The sequence below is a fragment of the Poecilia reticulata genome, linkage group LG6 (genome assembly GCF_000633615.1).
Source record: "Poecilia reticulata strain Guanapo linkage group LG6, Guppy_female_1.0+MT, whole genome shotgun sequence".
Taxonomy (NCBI): Eukaryota; Metazoa; Chordata; class Actinopteri; order Cyprinodontiformes; family Poeciliidae; genus Poecilia; species Poecilia reticulata.
Window position 1 is genome coordinate 12,934,144 of NC_024336.1, and position 27,451 is coordinate 12,961,594.

The 27,451-nt window shown below is 38.3% G+C and overlaps 1 protein-coding gene across 1 annotated transcript; it reads left to right on the top strand.

Annotated features, from left to right (window-relative positions):
- Positions 1-2,588: 2,588 nt before the first annotated feature.
- Positions 2,589-27,451, top strand: sema3e (sema domain, immunoglobulin domain (Ig), short basic domain, secreted, (semaphorin) 3E). Its single transcript, XM_008411252.2, has 17 exons — positions 2,589-3,679; positions 13,349-13,509; positions 13,809-13,868; positions 14,476-14,595; positions 16,147-16,240; positions 16,440-16,556; positions 17,319-17,461; positions 17,545-17,659; positions 17,747-17,816; positions 17,888-18,032; positions 18,353-18,578; positions 18,707-18,798; positions 22,429-22,470; positions 22,720-22,886; positions 23,174-23,244; positions 23,487-23,620; positions 24,880-27,451. Exons 1-17 carry the CDS (start codon positions 3,547-3,549, stop codon positions 25,372-25,374), a joined length of 2,385 nt encoding a protein of 794 aa, XP_008409474.1. The 5' UTR covers positions 2,589-3,546; the 3' UTR covers positions 25,375-27,451.

Below are 27,451 nucleotides of genomic sequence, written 5' to 3' on the forward strand. Positions count from 1 at the left end.
AACATTTATACGCCTCAAGGTTTTCTTATCTACATCTTCTGATGCAGTCTATGATCACAAGGAAACAGCTATACCTGCATTTTTTTTATGCTGGCTGTTGCCTGAGAAGCGTGTATATGAGTTCATGTGTCCTAACTGCCCATATGACAGCCACCTGTGTAAACGCTTGGAGTATATCATGGCCCTGAAACACTGGATCCTCATAGTGCTGCTCTTGTTGCCGTGGGAGACCTGAGACGTGACCTCGCTTTAGCAGGGGAGAGCACAGCAGGTGGTCAGCAACAGACATAAAATACGCCAACACTTGCTCCTAAGCATAAATATATTCATGCATGCTCAGTCATTTTGCAATATCCTGCTTTGAATTTTCATATTTCCTTGTTTCTCCCATGCATAATGCAGTTCAGTGGATTTAGCAAACCAGTATTTGTTTAAATATGAAAGCGTATTTTGGGAGGGGGGGGCAAATGGGAGAGAGGGGCGGCTTAGAGTTTGCGTTTCTTCCTCTGTGGGTCAAACAGGAGGTGAGAAAGGCCTCTGTTGAACAGGCTGAATATTGACACAGCGCTACCATGAAAAAAAATATTTTCTGTGTTCATCAAGCATTAAAAGCAGACTGCTAGACCTTTAGACATGGCTTGTTCAAACAAACGCTAGCCTCCAGCACTCAATCAAACTCGCATTCACAAACCAAGGGATAAAAAAAAAATACTAAAAGGAAAGAGCTTTAAAATGTGGCCATGAATGTTTTGACTGAGAAGTTTTATGTACTCAGAGAGCACAGGATATTTCGAATTCAGTATATCTCCAGCGCATTGCACCCACAATATGAATTCAAGGTGCTAGCAGGGACATGCGTAAAAGAACAGAATTTTAACAGTTGTATTAAAAAAAGGTGCATGTGTGTCTGTATGCGAGTGAAAGTGCTCCACAGCAGAGTCCTTGGTGCAAGCTGTAAGGAGAATAGATAAGAAAGAAATAACAGGGGGCATAAACAGTAATAAACTACTGTTTATTATGTGAGGCATTGTTCTGACTGATTACTGYAAGTAAAATGGAGTGAAGAAATTAGAGAAAGGAAATGCTGAACCCGCTGGTCGATGTGCATTAACCGCTTTAAACGGCTATTAATCTGGGGCTGGAGCTTATAAGCTTCGGAAATGAGAATCTGCCGGCAGAGCTTTTTGTCATGATGCAAGACTGAAATGCTCCCTGCATTAGTGGCTTGGTTAAGAATGATGATCTGGGTGTCACAATCACTCTGATTGTAGCAGCTCGGAGGAAGCTGACGTCGAACAGTTGTCTCACCCGCGGTGACAGATGAGTGTATAATTACAAGAGGCAATAGAATAACACATATCGTGTATGCTACAAGACCTTCGTACACAAAAAGTCCTTCTGTTCTGGGGGGAACAGGTGCAGTGTGGGAGTTGCAGTCAGTCATCAGATCTCAGGGTCTTTGTGGAGGGTGCGGGGTGGTTGAGTGCAGCTGCCACAGCCCAACACAATCGCTTGCAATTCCATATACCTCATGTGTCTTAATTTATGTTTGCCTGTAAGAACTGGTTCCCATTATGCTMATAAATGTTTGTCTTTTAGCTGTCTGGCTTCTATATTGATGATCATGCTTTAATTGCTGTTTGACTTGTTTATTTCCTCTTAATATTTAAACAAAAATAATTTTAAAATTAAGATRATCACTAGGAAACATAACCGAGAAAATAAACCTAAAAGTTGTTTTTAATTATTTTTTAAATWATTTTTCTCCCAAATACATTGATTACATTGATACGTTGCTCTCTGTGAATCTGAATGCACACATTTTGTCGTCAAAATACATGGTGTGGTCATATTTTTCTTTAATCTCCGCTAAATGACCATCACAAAACYAATAGTTGTTTGGGAGCAAAAATCGTTGTTTTGGTCCCAGAAGACAGCCAAATATCACCCACATTTAAAACTTAGGCTGCGTCTTCAACTCTTTTTTTTTTTTTAATAATAAACGAACGACCTTGTAAATTTGTTGTACCTTGTGTGAAATTGTAAACCAAAGTTTAAAACCATCACATGCACCCTGTAAACACTCACTAAAAATGGAGAAAGAAAAAAAAAACTAAATTAGACAGATTGTGGTGGCAGGCAGATCTGAAAGGGAAAACAGTGTGATGAATCAAAGCAGAGCACATGGGACACAAGGACACACCGATAATCAGGTTTAAAAGGACTGACAAGTGTGAATGATGTGTAGGAAAATAAACAGAGAGGAGAGAATAAATGAGTAGGAAGATGAAAACTTTAATCAAAGAAACCTTCTGCTTAAAAATGTGTGGAAACAGTGGTAGTAATCATCCACATGGAAACAAGCACAAAGGGGAATAATTGAAAGTGAACAAAGTGCCAGTTTGCTTTGGCTGAGGTCCATGTTGGTGTGGCAGGAGCTGAAGAAAAGAGAAGGTAGTGACGGAGGAGAGCAGTGGAGGAAAAGCAGGGGGTGGTCTGTGGACTGAAATGGGAGGCAGCATTTCACAGAGGAGGGAAAAGTCCCTCAGAATGGGAGAGGAGCTCTTAGCACACAGCTGCCCTGGAGGGAGAAAGAGATCTTAAGACAGTCTCGAGGAAGACGAAGGAACATTTTACCCCTTCTGACTGATATAAACTACCCACATTGTCAGCTACTTTACTCCCATAGGCTTTCTCCCCACCCACACCACACAGTGGCAGGTGGCCTCAGATCAGCAGATGTGGTAGAAACCATCTTACCTGACTGACAGAGGTTTGGATCCTCCCCGATTACTTGAGCAGGCAACAGAGTTAAGAGCTGAAACCTCACTTTGCTGAGAGACTGCACGCCAGGCACGAGGCTCCCTACTCCTCCCCTCTACCACTCTGTCTTTTACTGGGCTCTTGTCCAGAGAATGACTGGCCCCAGCGGACCTGAGAGGAGGATCACACGCTGAAGACACAGAACAGCAGCTCTTTACTCTGCAGACTGGGATTTTACAAATCAGCAGCTCAAACACCTATATGGGATTCAGAGACTGGCTTGTAATTTTTCCACTTTTTGCTTTTTTTTTCTTCATCAGATCATAAACAGTGGAGCAAACGCTGCACTTGCTTGACAGCTAAAAAAAGCAAAAAAAAAAAAAAAAAAAAAAAGCAGACGGACTGACATATGGACAGAGAGCAGTGAGCACTGCGGCGTGAATGTAGCAACTGGACTTCTCTTCTCTCTGGTTGCTAAGACCAAACAAGGATAATAGCCAAAGCACTATCCTTTCCACCAAAGGTAGTGGGTGGATGCAGCTTTCAGCAGGCTGCTATAGGGGAGAGCAGTCACTGCATAGAGGCTGCCTGTATAGCTGATCGACAGAGTGGTGATTCTGAGAAAATGCACTGCTACCTTCAACTACACTCTTCTTGAAGACTGAGGACTATCTGCTGTGTTTAGTGGATATATATACAAATACCTGTGGAGTTTCAACATTTTTTTGGACTTTGCTGCTCATGCTGAGTGGACACAAAGCTTTTTAACCTAATGCCTATAAAATGCTTATCTTAGAGATCATGGCAGGATGGATAAGGTCTGTAAATCTGTCACTGATGCTGCTGTGTCTTATTCTGCTGGGAATGGCTCACACTAAGCACAGTATATACCCAAGGATACGACTCTCCCACAAAGGTAAAAMTGCACATACTCTGTGTGTTTATGTTTTATGTTCACCTTAAGCATCACATATACGTGTGGTCTAAATTTAATACCTGTGCTGCTAAAAAAAAAAACATAGATTAACAGAGTCTGAAGTGAAAGTGATTAGAATTTATATTGCAGTTCCCTCAGACTGCAAACTGAGAGTGGGGTGGGTGTAACAGCATTATTTTAAATAGACCCCTGTTACTGACTAATTCTGAATTCACATTTTAAATAACAAAGGTTAATAAAAAAAATGTATGACTAAAAAATAATATTTTCTAGGTTAGAAATAGTTACWATAAGACTATTGGTATGGACAATGTGGTTTCCCACCTAGGTTGTCCTTCAGACAGGAGTAGCATTGAAATTTAAGGTGGAAAAAATATTAAATTTTTCAGTTGCACCTCAAGTAGTGCTGCACATCGCTGCTGATGAAAGACTTTAAAGTTGGTATTGGATTAGATTCTAATGTGCAAAACTAAAAGATTCTTTCATATCTTATTATTATTTTGCAATTTCTCATTTAAAATGTGATATATATAACCAACCATTTTACTTTTTTTTTTTTTTTACACACAACTGATGCTTCCGTGGCCTCCTCGCAGTTTGTTTTGGTCTCTCAGCTATGGTGGCTGACAATCCACAATGTGGCTTTCTCTCATGCCATACTGGCAGAGTGACGGAATATATTTCTTTTTCCTTTTGAAATTGGAATGTGTCTGTGACTAAGAGACAAGTGTCTATGTGCTTGTGGATGTTTATTTGTGTATGGGAGTGGGTGATTTGGATGTGCATGCACTGGTATGCGAACTGATTGCTGTGTATCTCTTTAACAATAATGAGGGTTTTTATCTTTGCAGATAAAAACTCTTGAGTAAACACTGTATTTTTCTAAGTTTCCTTTGATCTCTACAGCAACAGGAGGCGATAATTCCACATAAGCCTGTTAGTCATGGTTGGAAATAGGTGTGGAATTTGGACGGTCTGTAACTCATACATATGCACTCGGAGAATTTAATGCGAGTTGACGAGTCTTGTCTATCAATAGGGAATTATGTAGGCTATGTAATACAATGCATTGCAGAATTCTTTTTCACATCACCAGTGCAATTATGAAATTAACTAAGGAATTAAAGTATATGTATAAAAAAAAAATAAAAAATTCTTCTATATTTAGTGCATTAACAATATTAATCACACAACTGCCTGCATGATTAGTCAGTATTGCCACATAAATATCAGGTGTGGCTATAACTTTCATCTATGATCCGTTTTTTTTTTTTTTTTTTTTACCTACCTGAGGGCAGAGCTGCCATGATGATTGACATCCCTGACATGTTCTGGCTAGCACAGAACACCAAGAAAAAAAAGAGAAAAAAACAAAACCTGCACTTGGATCCTATCATTATGGAATGATAAACATCTAAAGTCCTAATACAAGCCTTATGGGTTCCTCCAGTTATATTTGCACACATCCGTCGGTTCACACAAACTCTTGCATACAGACATAGTTAAACACACCGGCAAAAGCAAAATTGTGAGAATTCTTTGCGCGAGGCGAACTTGGATGCAGTTCAGCACAGATGAAGAGAAATATCTAAGTATTCACCTATAGGCTTGTGAGACTATTACCATAACATCTGGTACCAAAAGCAATGGTGGTGGTGGGGGGGGGGGGGTGAATCTCATCTTTGAATGACAGCATTGTTAATTTTGTCAGTGCTGATATATTTTTTTAACCTTCTCATCAGGAGGGCCAGCTATAGACCGGGATCAATAGTAAGGTCAATAAAATATGACGTCAGCCATTTCAGTGCCTAAAACGGCCGCACTGTGCAATATTTATCTGTTTTTTGATGGGAAAGACACTTTGCACATAATGTAATAGTAACAATGCATATTTTTGTTACCTTTTTTTTAAAAATCTATTTACCATGTTTTGTGTAGATGTCTGGACTGGTTAATATTATTTTGTGTGCCTTTAAAATAATTTCTGCCCTGGCCACTACTTTATTTTTTTACACTCCCTTGTAACTCAGGGCTGTTATGTTAATCACACAGAGTATTGAGTTACAAACTCTGAAACCACAATGTCTTCACAAAGAACTGACCTGAAGATTTGACTGCCCAACATCCAAAGACTTTAAACACATGCCCAAAGATGTTAATACAGCTTAACTGCTTGGACATTTAGCCAATCAGACTTCTTAAATAATGGGTTAGTACACTCTGCAATGCCCCTGCGGGGATATATGTTCACAGTCCAGCAGAGATAAAGAGACACTGTTTGCTTTGTGTTATTTTCATGCCTTTGAACAGAGSTCCATATGATTTGAATTTGCATCATTCAGGTTTCTTGGCAGCTTATTTGAGATCACCAGGCTACAGGAGTGAAATAAGATCTTGTTTTAGAACAGCCATCAATTTTGCTGATAATGAAGCTGTGGCACAACTCAGCATGTGTCTGAGTATCAGCAGGCTGCAGGGTGGTGCTCAGGCTCAGATTTAATGTGCTGCCTCTACAGCCTTGCTATAATGTTACCGAAAACTACTAAAAGTGAGACGGAGGTTTTGATAGTTACAAAGGCCTAAACCTTAAATGAAAAACATTTTATAGTTTAATATTGAGAGTAAGTGACTTAAAAAGTGCCTTGTGCTTAGTAGAGAACATCTTCATGACACATTTGTTTTGTTTATTTACTGGTCATTTTGCACATGTAATTTACATGTATTCACACCCAAAGAGTTTTAGTATTTGCCTTTATCCCAACCATAGTCATGGGATTGCTTAGAGTTATTTCAGTTTGATCAAGCTAGGTTTCACTGGCACAAATTCTTATATTCTTATATTATAATAACTAACAGAGCATCAATGTTCTAAACAATGAAATTGAAAACAAAAACATAGCATCCTTTTACTACCAAGACATGTCACCAAATTTTCTAACTGCAGTTTTAAAACAGCTCATCAGTCTTCAACAGTAACAGGTTTGGCAAAGTAAGTGCTACATTACTCTGTGCTTCAAACAATATAAAAAAAAACTCATATTACTCTGACATGTTCTCTGATATCCTATTCAGAGGATGTGGTGACACTTTTATACAGTAACTTTACACAGGTGGTTTAAAACGTTACAGACCCATATAGTCATGGGTCATATGTAGTCATTTCATCAGTCGATTTGACCAAAGCAAGATCAGAAACAAGGCTGATGGAAATACAGAGAAATACAACGTTTCTAGAAAATAATATTAAATCAAATACATAGTGTTGACGTGATTTGCTTACCTATGAAGTAGATAAAGATAAAATGGCTACATGGGACAATGAAAGTAGGGGTATGAATTGGCAAATGGGTGAGTTGACCCACAGCCATTTGTTTACTCTGTTAATCAATTTATTGTATTTATTTACCTCTTTGGTAAAGTAGTTTTTGTGAATATTCAGAATATTTTCTCTATACATGATGATTATGTTTTTTATGTAGTATTCTTTTCAGTAATATATCCCGGATAAAAAAAGGCTTTTGAAATTATAAAACATTGGCTTAGATATGGACCTTCCACCAAACCTAGTTGTTTAATGATTGCATTTTAAACTAACATCATCATTTAATAAATAATAATCTCACAAATACTCTCTCTGCCTAATACATAAGCAGTATGTAATATATATGTTCATGTATCTATTTAGACTTTCATTTACTTCTAATAATTTTAAGAATGCTTGAGGCTAGAGCTCATGTGTACGTTATGCATTTGMKTGTGTAACCGATACACACTTTTTCTAAAATCAACAAATAATGGTGCCGATAYAAACAATTTATCTGATCACGTTGGTAGAAACACTGATTCCCAAAGCAGTGGTTGAGAGGTTTTTGTTCTCAGCATTTCTGATAAAACTATGAGTTAGACAAAAAAACTCCAAGGTACATAAACACAGGGATTACTCGGGTGGCAATTACAGGTGTGTGAAGCCTCTCTTTGAGCTGTAATTTTAGACCTCCCTCTCCTGAGAACAGAAAGCTGTCACTATATATTTTTTACAACCCCCAGACCTTGGGGCTGTAGGTAATTTGGGGGAAACCAGTATGCATGGAGCAAAATTAGGGTGGGAATTTCTATTACTCATTTCTTCTAATGTGGCAGGTGAGGAGTCCAATTAACTTTATTTCATTCATGAAAAGAGGCCTACGTTAAAGGCACATCACCTTGAATAATGTCTAAAACAAAGTGTTTCGCAGACATTTATACCAAGCATGTGGAAAATGGAAGATAAGCTGAAGTTCAGATAAATACCAACCAGACAAAACTAAAGTAATATTTTTTTACCTTCTCCTTTATCTTCCCAGCTCAGCTTTGTGCCCTATTCATTTTATGTGTGTATATCTCAGCTACACCTTCTCCCTCTGTGTTATGTTTTTGCTCTACTGTTTGATAATGAGATGTCCAGAGGGGTAGGCAGCTTGTGAATGTCTAATACCTTTTTTGACCTTTTCTCTGTGCCAGGAAGAGGAAAAGGAGTCAAGATTTTCCCATAATAAAGTATTGGGGGGATATTCAGGTCTTCAAAGAGAAAGTTGAATTATCTACATTTGAAAAAGCATTAAAACTGATAAAGGACCATCAGATAGAAGTCGTTCATTGTTGGAGTGATACATCAATGGCAGGCATTATGCCTAATGTCAGTATTATTGTCAAATTTGTTGTTGATTACAATAGCTAAACCTCATCTGCAGTCATATCACATCAGACCCACGTAATAAAAATGTGGGAGAAGTTACCCAAATGCCTAGAATATCATTTCATTACCTACAGCAGACCTTGGCTAACACTCATGTGAAAGATCAAAATTGCACATTCAGAAACAGACTGCAAWAGTTTGACTTACAGAGAATGCAGGCATCCAAATTTTTTGGAACAATATTCTTTGCAGAGATTAGTCTTAAACTGAATTGCTAGGACACCAAAATAAACAGAAAGTTTGGCAAATAACCTTGCGCAAATTGCAAAGCACAGAGGTGGAAAATTAATGGTTTGTTGCAGCACCACCAGGACCCCACACTATCATAGGCTCCTATATCACAGGGTGCTTAGGAAAAATGGAAAACATCTGAAAAAAAAATAAAAAATCACACCTGACGCAGAATTAGACCCAGTAATATGATAGTTACAAAATTTTGCAAAAATTATGTTTGGCAACAAACTCGGAGAGTTCTGGCGTTGGAACGTTGGAAGCACCTCCTCACCATTACCCTAATCATGAGGTCCTCCCAAAGATTTATATGTGCAACTTAAATGCCAATGTTGTGAATTATTTTGCTTGCAGCTGAAAKRAAATCACACACAGGACACAAACAGCCATGGACCAGGAGGTGAACTTGGTTAGGAACTTAAATACAAGCAATGACTGTATTAGTATAACTGATGACTTAAAACTTTATAATAAGTGGAGGAATTATTCTTAGTAAGTAAAATATGAGACAGTATCTCACGTGAAGGCATGTTAAAAAAATACACTCCTCACACTATGTGTATGATAATTGCAATGTTTCATAAAATTGAAAAGTGACGTCTTGGTTTCTAACAACTGTAACAACTCAGAGGAAAAAAAACAACTTTACCATTTCTCCCGTCCTCCATGTGGCTTTCATTTTCCAATGTGACATCATCTCCCTTTTACACAAGAAAATGTAAAAATAAAGGGCATAACATTTAGTCACAACACCCAGCAACAACCTCATGAGCTTCATGGTTTCAATCAGACCTCTGCGCCACAAGGCAAGGTCTGCTTGTCCGTGTTTGCACCTTCAAACACYTCATCACCCCACTCAATCTCTTTGTGGCCTCGCATGAGTCAACACACGCAATAGGTAACCATATTTGAAAGCACATTTAGCTGAAAGTCTSAGAGCACTTAATCCAAGTTTTATTTCTGGGATCAATTATGTACTAACCACTCCCTAAAGGTGGAATTAAAATAGAAAATCTAACGGGCTCTAACGGTATCTGTGGAATGATAATCATGAAGGGCGGTACGGTGGTTTTGGTGGTTGTAACCSTCCCATGATGAGTTCTACAGTTTGAATGACAATTCTTAATGTCTTTTTTTGCAAGGAATTTGTATATTCTTGTTGTATCTGCCTGGGCTCACTTTTTAGGCTAACAACACAAAGGTGAAGTTCTGAAAAACTCAAAAGAGGTTTTAAGGTTTAATAAATCCCAACCTCCGCTGTGTATTTTAGGCTACACTTGGATGCTGCTGGAGAGCCTATGCCCGTTCAAATTTAATACTCCCCAATTGTTGCAAAGTGCTGTTTTGCAACATGGGTAAAGAAGAGATCAGAATGTTTATTTTAATTTTACTTAGGCAAATCTACTCTAGCATCTGTCATTGCTCTRCAGACAGCTGCTGAAAATCCCTGTCTTGAGGCAGTCCCTTTTCTCTGTGATTTCCTTTTGAAATGGGATAAGAGTGAGGCCATGTGTCTCCATGGATCAGTGGTTGATGGAAAAAAAAAATATGCCAGCCTCCCCTTCTTGGCTTTTCAACTCATGGCGCAGGAGCCTTCGCTGGCTGCAGATGGTACAAATGACAGGAAATAGGCAAAGAGGAATGGGAGAAATTGGAAATACCCTTTTTTTCTTATTCACTATGATCAGTGGCTGCCTGTTTTAATGACAGAGGAGAAACTTTCAAAATACTGCTCTGAGTCATCTGTGAGTCCGACTGTGTAATCAAGAGATCTACCTGTTGCATTTTAGTAACATTGATTACCTATAATTACTATAATAGGCACMTGTTCTGTTTCACTTTCTTACAGAGGGCAGAACTTTTCATTTTCTTTGACTGTCTTAGAGCAACAAAATACAATCTGCTGCCACTYATTTTCGTGACAGACATGCAGATGGAAAAAAWATATATATATTTGACTCTTGTTGTCTTAATTTAAATAKCCACCTGAGTGAATCGTTTGAATTGATGGAAGCAAATTAAAACTTCCAAGAACAAAGAGGTGATTGTTTGAGAGCAAAGTTACGAGTGGTGTCCTTGATACAAGTTCAGCTCAAGTCAAAGAGGAACTAGAAAATAGAGACATCTGTGTGTGAGAGAAACAGAGAGCTGTTCTGTGCGTGTGCGCGTGTGTGTGTGGATTCGATAATTACAGGAAGCATGTCTGAGCCTTGGCAAAACACAACTGCCACATCCCTTCTGTCTATACCTCCTAACCACCCAAGACCTAATGCAACTCAAACAAACAGTCRCAGTCTCTAACTTAGACATTTTATTAGCAACAAAATATACACAGTCACCTCCTCCTCTCTGGACACCTAATCCCATTCTAAACAAATAAACGTCTGCACTGACTGAAGTGTGGTTGCTTTGCATGATCTACAGAATTAGAATAAACATTCTTTCCATCTATACCACAGATCATGTGTCACTGAAAATATACAGATCCAAGAAAAACAAATCACGCAATTACTCCTTTGAAACCTGCCCTGCAGGAAGCCAACCTCRTTTTTTTAGGAAGTTGCTGAATCTTACTTTTGTCATGCAAATACATATGCATAGCTGACAGTGTTTTGCAAAATTATTTTTTAAGACATTACATGAATCCCCCAAGTTTGTCCAACTAAGCCAAACTGAAGCAACTACAGGTAACCTGAGCACAAAGGCCAATGTGTTTTAATATGCCTGAGGTCTCACAGGAACTTATAACACACACCAGATTCCCCTTTTTTCTTTTATGAGGGAACTGAGTCCAACCCCATCATGTGGAAATTAAAGTCTTTTAGGTCAATTCAACCCAGAGGAAGGACACACCTCTGGTGGTTTAAGGCTTAGTTTATATCCATCACCCACGACCTTTCAGGAGCTTAAAAAAAAAGTAGGGAGGACCCGTCTGCCAAATACAGTCATGAAAAGAAAATGGGGTGTAGGTGTACGGCTGTGACAAAAATGCATTAAAATGTCTCCTTGATATGTTTTGATGAGTGCATGTGTGTTTATTTAATGACATACCCCCAATGTGCAACTGCTTCCATTTCAAAGTGGGAGTGGCAGTAGATTTAAACTAATGACTGAAAAAGAGACTGGTGCAGTTTCCTGACAGATAAAAGAGCTTTCTCACAGTTAAAAAGACCACAAGACGAGAGCAGAGTAAATCAAATATACAACATCTTCCCAGAATGATGTCCTGCTGTTACAGTGTCTTTTCTGACAGAGTCCTAGACATGGGGTCGTGATCAAACCTTCAAAAATGCTAWGAGGCTTTTAAGGTTGGCTTTGAACTTAGTATGCTTTAACGTATAATGGCGAACACATWGCTAAATTCAAAAATAGGAGACATTTGTGCAACATTCAAMGATAAAACTTAAACATAAAGATGTCAAAGTCTCACTCTCACATGGTTAGAAATAATAAAAGAAAACTAGGGATAATGTGCAAGCATCTGTCTGTCTATCCATTGAAATACAGTGATCATACAAACAGATTTAAATAAAAATGTTTTATTCCTTAATTGTAAATGGATTATACTTTGACTTACCCAGGACATTCATTGTTGCTCTTATTGGGCTAACAAGCATTTTCAAGTGACACATTGAAAATGCATAGTTTAGCATAGCTGAAACCATTTTCCCAAGAAAGTATTATGAATCCCTTAATATTTGAAGTTCTGAATTAATATGAATAGAAACTCCTCTTAAAAATAGTTTTTGGCATATACTAATTCGATTAAGCTTCTTCTTAAAACTGATAATATATGAAATTGGAAAATAAAGAAAACTTAATTTAAAATACATAATGTCAGTTTTCATGYAAATTTATATTTTTAAAAGGGAGCACTGCAATRTCAACTGTGTTACTTAGTTATTTATTAAAAGATTCATTCATTAATTCATTAATYCATCCATTCACTGCCTCTATCAACTTATCCTTGCAAGGTCACAGGGCGGAGAGCTGCTGTCTATTCACAGTGGTCATTTAGACCCTGGACAGGGGGCCAGTCCATCACAATGGAACACTCAGGGACACAGTACAACTATCCATGCGAGCATACACACGCGCGCGCACACACACAAAGGAAAGTTAGAGAGACCAATTACTCTAATAATCATGTTTTTAAACTGTGGGAGGATGTTTATTCAATTTAACAAATGTTTTCTATTTCTGATTAGCTCAAAACCCTAAATATCGTATCTGACCACTTGCACCATAAACTTCAACAAACAATGTTCCTTCATCTTCCCATGTCTGTCTAAGACTCTATTGCATTTTCAATGGSACATATATTCTGGACAGAGCCTGTCCCATGTTGATTTAAAACTGGTGATGCTAGATGGCGTCTCATTTGTTGGGTCTTCAGTCTGTGTTCCTTAATTATACTGCGAATGTTTGACGACAGTTTCAACAAGTAACCTTTCAAAATAAGCAAAATTAAATTACAAAATTAAACAGCGCTATATGTTGAGATAAAATGCACAACTGGATGTAAAAACTATAAACTTGTTGTAGAAATCTGTAATCCCTAAGGACTGAGTGTTATTTATTGGCATTAAARTGATCTGTGATTGTTTCTCAGAATGCTGCACATTTACCCTCATRTGAAATTAATAAAGTAACACAGTTACTTTGCATGAATGTCCACGCAGAGCTTTGGCAGACGAACAGGACCTGGATCTTCCAGGGACGTGGAATGCCTCTTCAGCCCCAGACCATGCTGTTGGACGAGAGCCACCAAAGGCTTTATGTTGGTGCCAAGAATGCTTTGTTCTCCCTCAACTTGGACAGAGTGAATGCTCACTACAGACAGGTGGGCAAGGCTTCTTCTGTGTGCTGGGTTTCAAAATGTTTAGGTGATAAACCGAAACTGGCCATACATATATGTGAGAAAGAATTCTCAGATTTGTGTTTAAAATTAACGTTATTACTATGCATGACTTTACATTTTGAAGGATTAAAGTAGATAGATATATTTTAAGCTTATCAAATATGCAGAAAAAAAATCTACTGTTTTTTTAATACAAAGTAAGTATATTGCTATGCTACTTTGCTCACAACACAACCAGTGGAAAAATGTGCAAATATGTGGACACTGTGCTTTTCTTTCAGATTAACTGGGCGAGTACTGAATTTCAGATAGAGGAGTGTATGATGAAGGGAAGGGAAAAGGTAAGGAATGTCGTGGTAAAGTTTTGCAGCGCTAAATGTCTACTTGGCAAAACAGTTTCTTGATGGTTCACCATCAAGGCCTCAGTCTTCTACACGACTGTCACAGGTTCAAGTCCCGGCCCGTTGACCTTTACCGCATGCCTTCCCTCTCTCACACAATCCACCTTCCCGTTGACTCAGCATCAAATAAAGGCCACAAGAGCCAAAAGAAGAATATGCATTCCGATGATGCTCATTTGTGAGATTAAAAGCACCTTTTGAAAAATGACAACCTTTATGCAGCTAATTGTCATTAAGGCTACATTTCTGTATCAATATGTTTTTTATTGGTCTGATGTAATATTCTAATTTTAAATGTCATGTATTTATCAACTGTGTGACCTGTGTATAGTTAGGCTGCATAATGTGTTTCACTTAGTGGTAACGTTCTTGACATAAATAGATTTTTCAGTAATATTCTAATTTATTGGAAGGACCTTTCTGTTCAAACTATGGCACTGATTATGCACTACAAAATGTTTTGCCCATTTGATGTTCCCATTATCACAACCCACACCTCACCCACGGCACAATGTTTACTATATGTTTCATGTCTCCATCTCAACAGCCTGAATGTGCAAACTACATTAAAGTCCTGCAAAAATACAACCAGACCCATTTGCTGGTCTGTGGAACAGGAGCCTTTAATCCCATCTGTGCCTTGGTCAAAGTGGGACACAAAGGGCAGGTGAGTGATGAAATGGAAAAAAAAAGGCTGACTATTTTATTGTAAATAGTCATATGTCATAAATTGTATTGCTTGAACCCTAGCTGGAAAGTTCTGATTCTGTTTCAGTGTAGAGCTTTTAAAACACTTAGCACACCTTGGACTGCTGAGCTATTAAACACTGCACATAAAGTATTCCTTTACTAGTACATGTATCCATGTACTTTGCACAAAGGATGTGACGTGATGTGGAGATGGAAAAGACACAGAGTAAGGGAAAGAAGAAATATATTTTTGAAGAAATATATTGGTATTTGGCTCAGAGGTATTTGGCTCAGACCCCTTGTTCATATTTTTAAAGGCTGCCAACCCAACTGTACAAGTAAACAAGATCAGCCCAGGTGCTGCTGCTTTCTGCAGAAAATAAATTTCAGACAAGAAAAGATTCATTTATGTTTACTTCAGCATGTGAATAGCACTTGCTTGTCTTTCATGGAAAGTAATGTGCAACCAAAACTGAGTGCATGCATCAGCGCCAGCATGTATGGACAGAGTATGACACATATTTCCCGCATGTAAAAAAGCTAGACAGATTAAGTTTGTGTCTACAGTGTTTAGGCAGAGGAGAGGGGGGGAAAAAAAGCTTTCCACCCTGCACACTCACACTTGTACAATAGGTCAACTAAACAACACTTAGCCATCATTCAGCTCAGGAATGTTCACTGCTCAGCATAACTACATCGATATGGCTGATTAATGGGCGTATTGGAAACCCCCCAACTTGACTTCTCTTCACAAATCTTAAATGTGGCATACAATATTACATTTAGGTCACAGTAGGCATTAGCTCTGAGATGAATCCTATTTATGTTGCCATAAATTACAGCATGATCTACTGCTATTGATCAGGTCAGACACTGGCTGATTAGTAGTACATTAACGCCTCCGACATTACAATTAAACAAAAATGTTAATATAAAACAATCTAAGCACAAAACAACACCGAGGTGCATCTGCGTGGCAATTTTAGCTTTACTTTTAAGAGATCACCCTCCTTGATGGATGAGTTTAGGACAGAAACTAACTTGTGTTGCCTCTATATAGGCAGAGCACAGTCGAGCTCTGTGACCACTCATAAATCAAGACAGAATGTGGCATTACAACACTGACATGCCAGAAACTGTCAAGATTTTTGAGGTGGCCCACAGTGTGAGTTGTGGCTCTCCATGGAGCTCATTTTGTGCGTGTGTGTGTGTGCACTTCAGCTGCCTGCAGAGCAGATGAGTGTGGATTCCACATCAATGAAAGGGCAGAGGGAAGCTGGATACACACTTCTATGTGAAAGTCGTCCATTCGGTCATCCATCACTTTATTCCTCATCTGCCTCTTCTCCTTCTCCATTCATCACTTTATGATCCCTCCTTTTATTCTGCCCGTTCTTTTATTCCCCACATTCTCTTCAGGGACTGGTTTCACTTATGCTGGAGGCGCTGCTGCTTAGCTGTGACGTTTATGTTTGTGAAAATTTTTATGGAAATGACTAAGTTCATATTTTCTGTGTTTTGCCCCCAGGAAACAATGTTTGCTGTTGAAGAGGAGAGTGTTACAAGTGGGAAGGGGCGCTGTCCATTTGACCCCAACAGTTCTTGCATGTCAACACTTCGCAGTAAGAATTTAATTATTCCACTTCTAATTTCAAAATCAATTGAGCTAAAAGCGCAACTTTTTAATTTCCGTCCACTTTCTGCAAAGAACTACTTGCCTTCTCAACAGTAAATACTGCCACCTTGTGGTCAACATCTTATCAGTATTTCCTCTTTTTAGAAAATGTTTGCATTCTTTCTCTCTTTTTCAACATTAATTAGGAGGAGAGCTCTATATCGGCCTGTATACCGACTACTGGGAGAACGATGGTGCTTTGTGTCGACTTAACAACCACACCTACACACGCACCGAAAGAAACGACAGGCAGCAGCTCAACGGTTGGTTTCAAAGTAGTTCGTATCAATGAAGTGGATGGAAAATACCACATAGTTTCTTCTTTTTTAAAAAAAATAATCTTAAAAGTGTAGTGTTCGTATGTTTCCACTCCTTCCAGAGTGAACATTGAAAATTACATTTTGCTTCAACAGTACCTGGAGCTTGCCTGCATCACCCACGTACATTGTTGTTCTTTGGAAGTCGAACTATGCCAGTCTCAAGTTTTTATCAGTTTTTAACAATTTTTTTCAAGAACTGAACAGTATTTATAAAATTGACATTGCAATTACTTCCAACAAGTTCTACTGTGCCTGTTGAAGAAAAGCATCCCCGCAGCATGACGCTGCCATTGCCATGTCTTATGGTCCAGACAGTGGAAAATTTACTTTAATTGCACACAACATTTTGCCTGTATGGTAAAAATAATAATAATATAACTAGATTTTATTTTTGGACGTCCAGGTAAAATGGGATGAATACAAGAAAACACCAGAATTATAAATTTGAAAACTATTCCTCTTTTCTCCATTCACTCTACTTTGTGTTGGTCTATCACATAAACTTCTAACAAAATACATTGAAATTTGTGGTTGTGACATAGCAAAAACGTGGAAAAGTTCAGTGGGTATTTATACTTGTACAACATTTTGTAAAAGAAAAACAAAACAAACAAAAAAAAACATAGGGCTATTTGCTCTAGTCATTGCATCATTGAAAACGTTTTTTCATTCTGCTTTTTCAACGATAAAACATTCTTTCTCCAGAGCCCAAGTTTGTTGGGTCAGCAGTTATCCCTGACAACGATGACAGAGATGATGATAAAGTTTACTTCTTCTTCACTGAGCGGGAGACTGATGGAGAAGGAGTGAACCGGGGAATCCTGACCCGCATTGGGCGTGTGTGTGCGGTGAGAATGCCTACGCCACAGAAACGTATTTGAGCATAATTCAGTCAACTATAACAGGTAAAATCACAATGTGAATCTTTCAGAATGACCAAGGAGGACAGCGAATGCTGGTAAATAGATGGAGCTCTTTCCTGAAAACTCGCCTCATCTGTTCTGTGCCTGGACCAAACGGCATTGATACACACTTTGACGATCTTGGTAAGAATACAGCAATATGCCTTAACTTCCATCAGAAATGGAAGTTAAGGCCAAACATCAAACTCGCTTTTGTCTGTTTTCTTTTAGAGGATGTGTTTGTGCTCACAAAGAAAGATGAAAAAAACCCAGAAATATTTGGCCTCTTTAGCACAACAAGGTGAGTAGAGGACGCCTTCAGAATTAAACATACATTCTCCATCAAATAACTCATAAAACCTTCTTCTACAGTGCTGTGTTTAAGGGCTATGCTGTATGTATGTATCATATGGAAGACATAAGAGCAGCCTTCAACGGACCATTTGCCTACCGAGAGAAACTTGAGCATCACTGGACACCATATGAAGGCAGAGTCCCGTACCCTCGACCTGGATCTGTGAGCCTTGAATCTTTTATACTAGACATTGAATGGATGTAATTACCAGATTCACTCTCAACGCTCTCCATTTCACCCAGTTTGTGTTCACAATAAATGTCTTGTCAAGGGAACAATGTTGAAAGAATGTTACCCAGCTTTTCCAAATGTCCAACTGTTGTAGCTGCGTCAGCGGTTCACACTAGGATAGTCTGAATCTGACTAATGAATTTCTTTTTTCTTCATGCACTGCCAAGTGCTGACGCAGTAATTAGTCTCCTTTTGTCTGCTGTTAAATCTCCCCTACTCTCTTTATTTCTGTCAAACCATCTCACCAACAGTGTGCCAGTAAAGTGAATGGTGGAGGTTTCTCCAGCTCAAAGGAGTTTCCCGATGAGGTTTTGCGGTTCGTGCGCTCTCATCCTGTGATGTATYGCCCCGTCCTTCCACATCACCACAGACCTATTCTCCTGCAGTCAGAGCCAGGCAGAAGAAAGCTGACCCAGATTGCAGTCGACAAAGTCCAAGCACAGGATGGACACTACCACGTTCTCTACATTGGCACTGGTAAAGCACACTGGATTAGATGCATTTAAAAACCACCAGAATGTAACTACAGCATTTACATTACATTGTCTATAAAGCAGGGGAAGAAGCAAGAATACAATTTAAGATTAATTGTTTTCTGTTGTTAGATGACTCTGTGGTTTTGAAAGTTATCACCATCTACAACAAAGACACAKACACAGTAGAGGAGGTGCTGCTGGAGGAGCTGCACATTTTCAAGGTACTTCATATTTCATATGAAAAAACCTTTTCAAGCTAAATGCATATAAACTTGACGTGGCTGTGGCATTTGCCTGACTTATTGAGATAGGAGGTATAAGTCTTACTTCAGCGGCACGTTGACCTGAATCATTATTYAGGACAATGGTTAAAAAGAAAATATTTAGTTGTTCTTTTATGAGGATGTGACTGGGTGCTTGTGTTTAAAAGCAAAAAGAGCTTTTTCTATTTTGCTTGCCACAAGATGATTAGAATTAGAATATAACTATGCAGTGATGAAAAGTATGTACAAATTAGCTACTATTTCTAGACAAGTTCTGCTATCAAATAAACTCCTGAGGCATGTGCAGTCTGCAATATAGAACAGGCTGTACACTGAGAGGAAACCCAGTAGTTTGATCATTGGCCTCTCTAACAAGCATGTTTTACATGGAAAGTTCCCCTTAGCAAAAAAAAACCAACAAAAAAACAAAAGAATTATGTTATTGCATGCATGATGGAGGAAAAAAAACTCATAATAGATAAATGCGTGGTGTGTAAACGAACACACAGCACACACTTCACACACTTCACACAGTTCACAAGTCAAATTTAAATTCAGGACAATTACTATTCTAGTTAATCATGCTGTATTGCAGCATAAAGCAAGGAGGTGTGTGTATGGGGGGTGGAGGGGGGTGGGGTGTGCGTGTGTGTGTATGAGTTTGTGTGTGAGTGTGTTTGACAGGCCTTTAGATCTTCCTCTTATCTCTGATTGGAGCTCAATATTTTTCACAGATTTTCTGTATTATATTATCACTTTTTTGGTCAAAAATGGGAAATAGGACACTAACAAATGCTAAGAGACTAATGAAAACTTACCAGGAGTTCTAAGTTTGAGATAAGTTTGAGATTTCCTGGCCAAAAAGAACTTTGTTGTTGCTCTTACCACCTTCAGTAAGAGGACACATTCAACTGTCATTATGAAGTACGGACAGGTTTCTAACCTTTCCAATAAATACAGCAGTCCTGTGATGACCTCCAGGGTTTGTTAGAGAACATTAGTAAACAATCGGTCACATGAAGAGTAAAAAACACATGACAAGTTAAGGATAAGTGGGGATGTTTAAACAATTTACAATTCTAATCTTACTGATCACTTAAAGAGCTATGGACCCACATTAGACACAAATTCCACCAACAGCACTTGTCCGTACATGTAGATAAGTAGGTCACTTAAAAATTAAGTGTCTTGCTTATCAGGAGATGAAGTTGGAACCACAGCCACACCACATTTGAAGCAGAGTTAGATTTTAAAACAATATCTCAAGCTTTTGCATTGTCTCATCCATCTTCTGTAAAGGGGATAGCAGAAGAAGAGCAATCAGCTGGCTATTCACTATCAGTTAGATCAGACATATCTGGTACTCTTGATGCATCTTTGTTCTATGTTATTACATAAAAATGGCAACACAAGACAAGATGGCAGCGTGGGTGGTCTCCTTCGTGCTATACCTGCTTGTACTTTGTGTGGTTTTCCGCATTTGTACTGCACTCTTGACAAACTATGTCACTGGGGACTCCGTCCTCCACTCCCGCCTCTACACCTGGAAAATGTTTACTTCCTGGCAAATAAAACCAACAAGTCACACTTTTTCAGACTTCTGTGGATCTACTATCCTCTGCTTCATTGTCCTTGTAGCTTTTTAACAGCACAAAACTAATAAACTTTCAAAATGCAGACAGCATATCAATTGTCCCACAGAGGATGAAAACACACTGGACCACTGCTAAAGAGCACATAAAGAACCATGTGGTCCCACATGTAGTTTTAGGATCCCCTGGTCTCTCTCTGCTTCATCTCATCCTAATTTATAGACACAAAGTGAAAACCTCTAATTCTGGGGTTAGAACTGTTAGAAAGTGGATTGAACTGAATGAAACTGATATCACAGACCTGCTTTGACTGCACAGCCTGGTAGGCTTTTATAGTTGCAACAGCTTATCTGCACAAGCTAGCTGAAACTGTCATCGTACATAAGTTTTGTGATGACATGTTGATGCAGTCTAAACTCTTTTGCACATATAACAACAAACCGTGCTTTACTCTGACGTTTAGAGAGCTGTGTTCGACCAAGGATTTTTTTTTTACATGAAGACTTGCAGCAGTGAGGACCAGGCAAGAAATAAACTGACCAGGAAGATCAGGGCAGCTAAGAGCTGGGAACCTAAAGTGATAAGATAAAAAGCAGCTTCTCAGCTAATAACCCAGCAGTAGTTTGGAGGAGCTTGAATAACATTAAGTATTCAAGCCCCCAACACTGTGGTGACCTCCCCCCAACTGGATCACACAACCTCACCGGCTTCTTCTGCACATTTGAAACAAAGCCATACTTCCATCTTATTCATTCACAAAAAAGAACTACCTGCACCTTGTCCCCTCCAATCCCAAGTCTGCAATACACTTGGAACTTCTCAAGGACACATATAGGTTTCATATTATTCATTTCAGTTTAATATGTACCACTCTTTCCACAGAGTTTGCATGCCCAAGACAGGGGAAACACTTTATGTTAGGATACCTAACTGGAAACAATACCAGTTCACAGAATGGTGCGCCTCCTCGTGAGCAAATGTTGACAGGCGTGCACTTTTTAGTATAACATCTGTCTAACTCAAAGCTGGTGTTGAGTTTCAAGGAACAGGAGTGGGAGGGGGAGGCGAGGAGGCAAGCGCTCTCGCTGCTGACGCTGCACATCCAGAGACATGGGCAGAGACAAAGCGTCGGCAGGAAAGCTTTTGTTTAAAACGATAGAAAAATGTCTGGGTGTCGAATCCAGTCATGGGGAAACGTGTGGGTGTTAAAATGCTCACAATCCCCATGGATGGGATGCCTGAAGCAGGACGAAACAAATGGCCTGAGATATAATATGATTGATTTAGATCAAATCACTCACATGCTAGAATGGCTTAAATCTATCCTATTGAGAATCTCTGACAAAACTTAAAAAATATGGTTCCTGGATTAAAACTTTAGTGTGAGCAAGACACATTGCACAGAAGAATAGTCAAAATGTATAAAGCTGATTGAGACATTACAGTAAAAGCTCTATAAAATATTCACCCAGAGATGAAAATGAATACCCACATTTTAGATGTGTACTTGTAAAGGATGTAGAAAACCATGCAGTGTTGTTTTTCTTCCACTCTACCATTGCCGCATAGCAAAGTACCTCAAGAATCACTTCATGTTGTTCCTGAAAAAACACAATGACTTTAAAATTTTCAAATACTTAAGTTCGAAAAAATTTCAACAATATGAAAATGCCTCACTTGATATGGACCTATGAAATTTATGTAAAGTTCAATGGTTGTAAAACATGCGCTCATTGGAAAAAATCAAAATAATTAATTGGAGCCCTAGAAGACTCAGGGCCCTGCATTGTTAGCCCAGAATATTATTGATTTTGCATGACATTCTACATATTAGCTGACAATTAGAAGTTTCTGCTAGTTTTAAGATTCATAAATCTGGGTGACAATTATGGAAGAAATCCTAGAAACCTAGAACCTAGAAACATTATTTATATTATACCATGATTATACTATTCARTTGCATTTTTAAATACAAAATTATGCATTTTCTTTCCAGGTCCCAGCTCCAATCAAAGAGATCATAATATCACCTAAAAGGGTAAGATATCCTATGAATATTTAGCGTGCATCTATATGCAGTTGCATAGTTCTGCCACAAGATGACAACAGTGGAACAATATGCACAAGACGGCAGCGAGACTATTTAAATGACCTCCAGCCTATTTTAGCCTCTACCTCTATTTTTGGTTAAGTGACTCAGTTGAATGAAAACAAGACGAAATAAAAATGCAAAGATCTGATTCCAGAACAACTAATTAGCTGATGATCTACATCTTTGGTTCCACAGCAACAGCTGTATGTCGGGTCAGAAGTCGGTGTTGCACAAGTCAGACTACATCAGTGTGACCTCTACGGTTCAGCATGTGCTGACTGCTGTCTGGCTAGAGACCCATACTGTGCCTGGGATGGTCTCACTTGCTCCAGATATTACCCAGCTGGGGTTTACACCAAGAGGTAACAGTTCACACACTAACACAGCAGATGAAATAAAATATCATAGTAAATCTTCTTGCTTAAAAGACAAAAGATTATGATCTTGGTTTATCAAATCATTATCACTCACAGACATGACAGTCAGGTGTTATGTAAGGCCTATCAGTATGCACTTGATCCACCATGTCTTGCTTTMATCTTTCCCTCCTTCAYTCTCTCGCTTTTAATTTCTGTGTTTCAGTTTCTTTCATCTATCCCGCTTTCATCACATGTTAAAAATGATTCCATCTTTGGGTTTCTTTTTGCAGCAGACGATTCAGGCGACAGGATGTTCGCCATGGCAACGCCGTACAGCTGTGCAATGGACTGCAAATTGATGGTTAGTGTATAAAATTGCTGTGAAATGTGTTTATACGTGTGTATGAGGTCTCAAGAAGGAATGTCTTCATGTGCCATTTTAGTTGGAGGTTACCGTAAGGTCAGTGTGCTTGTACCATGGCAGAAAAAAAAACAATCAGCTTTACATTAGCCACATAATGAAAGTTCGTTGCAGTCCATTGCCATCAGTCCTACCTCTCAGTCTTTTATTATATGTGTCTGTGTGTGTGTGTGTGAGTGTAGATGAACAGTGGCAGAGGGGTGAGGAGAAGCTAATGTACAGCATTGAGAGCAACACCACTTTACTGGAATGTGTCCCTCGATCACTTCAAGCTAAGGTCATCTGGTTCTTGGAGAAAGGAGGGGAAAAACATGAGGTAACCATTGTTTTTTTTTTCACTAATATTTTGGTATTTTAGCTGCTTGATAACATTTGTACAACTTGTTTTTCTGTCAGTGCAGTGGTATTATGTGTCTGAATTTCAAGTAATACATACTGGTGCATTTTCATAAATTACAATTTRAAACTTAAACAATTTACATTTAAATTGTACATAAAAAATCATATTTTAAAAGAGAATTTTAATGAAGTAACATCAGCATAATTAAAAGTATGACAATGTACTAACAATACATACACTCAGTTATTAGTTGCGGTTCCAGGAATTGCTGCACTAGTGCGGCAGTGCATGGAGGCGATTAACCAGAGACTCTGCTTAGCTATTAAGAAAGCCCAGGTTATTTTAATAGTGGCCTTCAGTTTGTGTCTGGTGTCTTTCATTATTAACCTGGCAATATATATCAAATCTGTGAACTTGAGGTCAAGTAAGTTTACTGGACAAGGTCACTATGGTCAACAAACCAGGCATTGGTAGTATTTTCATATACTGATGTCTATGGTTCCAGAGTGGCTTAACACAAGGGATTGAACATTTGTAGCCTATTTCCTGGATATATCTGCATGGCMTGCAGTGTSTGTTTGCGCTTAAACACACACTGCAGGCAATGGCAGTGGCAGAAGCAGTGACTTCTGCCATAATCCATTTTGTGAATCTCCGTGAAACATATTTAAAGGCTTCACTTTACAGTCGTCTCAAGGATGCAGTGGCTTATTCAAAAATGTTCTTCCAAACATGTTCCTTCCACAAAGAAAAATGGAAGAAAAAAAAAAAGAAAAAAAAAGGTTTCTCTTTGAACCAATTTTTTTTAATAAGTTGAATTTAGGGTGACATTTTGGACGTACTTGTAGTTGTTGATATTGACTTTAGGCATCAGTAAACAGATRTATTCATTATGGAACATATTTTTATGAGAAGCTAAACACTACAAACAATTTTATTCTGCTCCACTTTTCTCAACTCCAACACATTATYATTGACATAAATATCCATACAATTAGATTAAAGATCCTACTTTTTGTGATGTGTACTCTATAGGACAACAGAAAGAGTTCACAAAAAACATGAGTCATTGTATTGAGTGAGCTGATTAAGTGCCACCCTTCCTTGACTCTAAATGTAAAATAGATTTTTCAATTATAATTCTTCTTGGGTGAAAAGCTAATCCAGTAGTAGTGCCATGTATTTCTGAATCCCCCTCAGCTGAATAATTACTTTTTTTTTTTTTCTTTGTACAGGTACGAGGTGATGAACGAGTCATCGTGACGTCTCACGGGCTTCTGTTCTTACACGTGAGGAGCTCTGACGCTGGCATGTACGTGTGTCAGACTGTGGAACATGGATACGTCCACACATTACTGCGGGTCAACCTGCATGTGCTCCGAGAAGAGATTCTTCAGACGGCRATGCACAAGCCTAACAACGGAGAAGGAGCTTCAGCTCAATGCCACTCTATCCTGCTCCCTGCACCTGCCCCCAGCGTCAACCCTCGATCTCTGCAACCACCCTCACTCCCAGCATCCAACTCCAGGCTSTGGTACAAGGAGTTCCTCCAGCTAATTGGTTACGGTGATGCTCAGAAAGTGGAGGAATACTGCGAGAGAGTGTGGTGCTCTGATAAGAAACGCAAAAAGACCAAAAGGAAGTATGTTTCTTTAGGTGGTGAGAAGAAAGGAAAAGGAAGGGGAGAGGAGAACTCCCACAGAGCTCCCAGGCACACTTTTGACACCTGAGGACAACAAAGACTCACTACACTTAAACACACACACACACGCACACTGTGTAAAGTTCATACTCTGTGTTTGCACCATCTAAGAAGTATACGCTGTACGTTCAACAAGAGCTACAAGAGATAGAGTAGCAGATTGCCTTACAATTGTAGCTGCATTTACCACCGAGGTCTTTTATGCTTCATTTAAAAGTCACATCTTGTCTTTTTCTGTGATGTAACCCTGTTATTTACTGTAGACCCCAGAGGAACACACACAGACATCACCATTAGCACAGAAAAGAGACTCTCATGGGAAAAGATGGACAAAATTGTGTAAAAAGTTTCCTCWGATCAGTGAGACACGCCATGTAGGCTGATCAACCAGGACCCTGCAAGACTGCTTCAGCCTTTCTCAACACTTCACTGAGTGGCAGTAATGACATTTTCTGTAAAATATGAGAAAAGAAATTATAATGTCAGACATAATTTTTAGTTGCATGGTAAATTATTTTCTTTATTTTTACACTGAGCTATTTTGATGTAATAATGTCAAAAACTGGAAGACAGATTGTTGTTCTGCTTGTATGGTCATAACRCTATGAGTTGATAGGGTGAGACCGTAAGCAGTATGTGTGGTTATAATGTTCACTAGAATACACAGTTTAACAAGATGTTTACATACACAGTATAAGAAAGACACACAAACCTTTTCCATTGTGTACTTGTTGACATTAAATCAGTTTAAACTTTTCCTGTTTTAGTTCAATTGGGATTTCTATTTGCTAAATGTTATAATTTGATAATAATGAGAGGTTMTTAAAGATAATTTACATTGCTTTCTTTAAATTCAGAAGTTCACTTAAATATTAGTATTTGGTAATAAAACATTTCATCTGTATGACTTTCATCAAATGTTTTGAGTATTCTTCAGCAAGCCTTTTACTAGTTTGCCAGAATTTACAACTTTTTGTAAGCAGAGCTTACAAAGTACAGGCTTTATCAGATTGTTTAAAGTAATAGTATTATTTGTGTGTGTAAACTTTTGATTTTGAAGACAGCAATAAATAACAAAACAAATCTGGCATTTAGCAAATACAACTAACTTTAGTAATCATAAGAGACCTAAAATGTCAGAAGTTTACTYTGCTTGAATAATAGGCAGTAAGAAAAATTGTTCAGTGTCATATTATACAGTGTTTGTATTTATCTAGTAACAACTGTTGCAATACCACTGTCATGGGTATTTTGAGGCATGTTTCAAATATAACTATGCCCCCCAAGAATACAAATACTATTTATGCACTTGTAAAACCTATTTTAATACATAAAAMAATGATCTTACCAGTGGATTTTTTTTATTTATCTACTCTTACCACTGGTACTGCTGAAGGTTTAGTCAAGTGAGTCAGTTGTGCGTATTGTGTTTTGTATTTGGTTTGAGGTTATTTTTGTGTAGATCTGGTTATATCTATGTAATCAAATTGTAATTTTTCCTTCTCTTGTGACGTTTTGTTCCTCCTATATCAAGTCCCCTTTTGATTGACAAACCATCTGATGTTGCAGATGAGAGGCATAGTTATCACAAGTAGTTAAATCATATTTTCCTCTGGGAAGAAAAAAAGAAAGAAAGAAATGTTTCAGCAGACATTCAGGCATSTCATTAGCAAAACAGAAGAGATATGRATATTCATTTGATTCTAAGATGATAGAATCAACCAGATGTTTTGTTTGAAAGCTTGTACTAGTTGTGCTCATTTCTGTACTCAGTAGGRTCATGTATGCCTTTTCTCAGTTTGTGCATTATTTATTGATTTCTATCTCGACTGTTTTGACTGCATTTAAGGGGTATTCATAATGTGGTAAGACAACTGTTACATAYCTGTCAAAAGCTTATATCAGCATTATATTCCTTAACTATTCCAATGGTAAAACCTCAATATTGTGAAAACTGTGTAGATTTTACCCTTAAAATGCCTGCAATTAAAAACAGGACTACTCTTCTTCCTTGCTGTTACCTGGTTTACAGAAAGAATTAATAAAGGATGTTCTAAGCTCATGCACACATATAAAGAAAGAAAGAATAAAAACAACATGCTTTA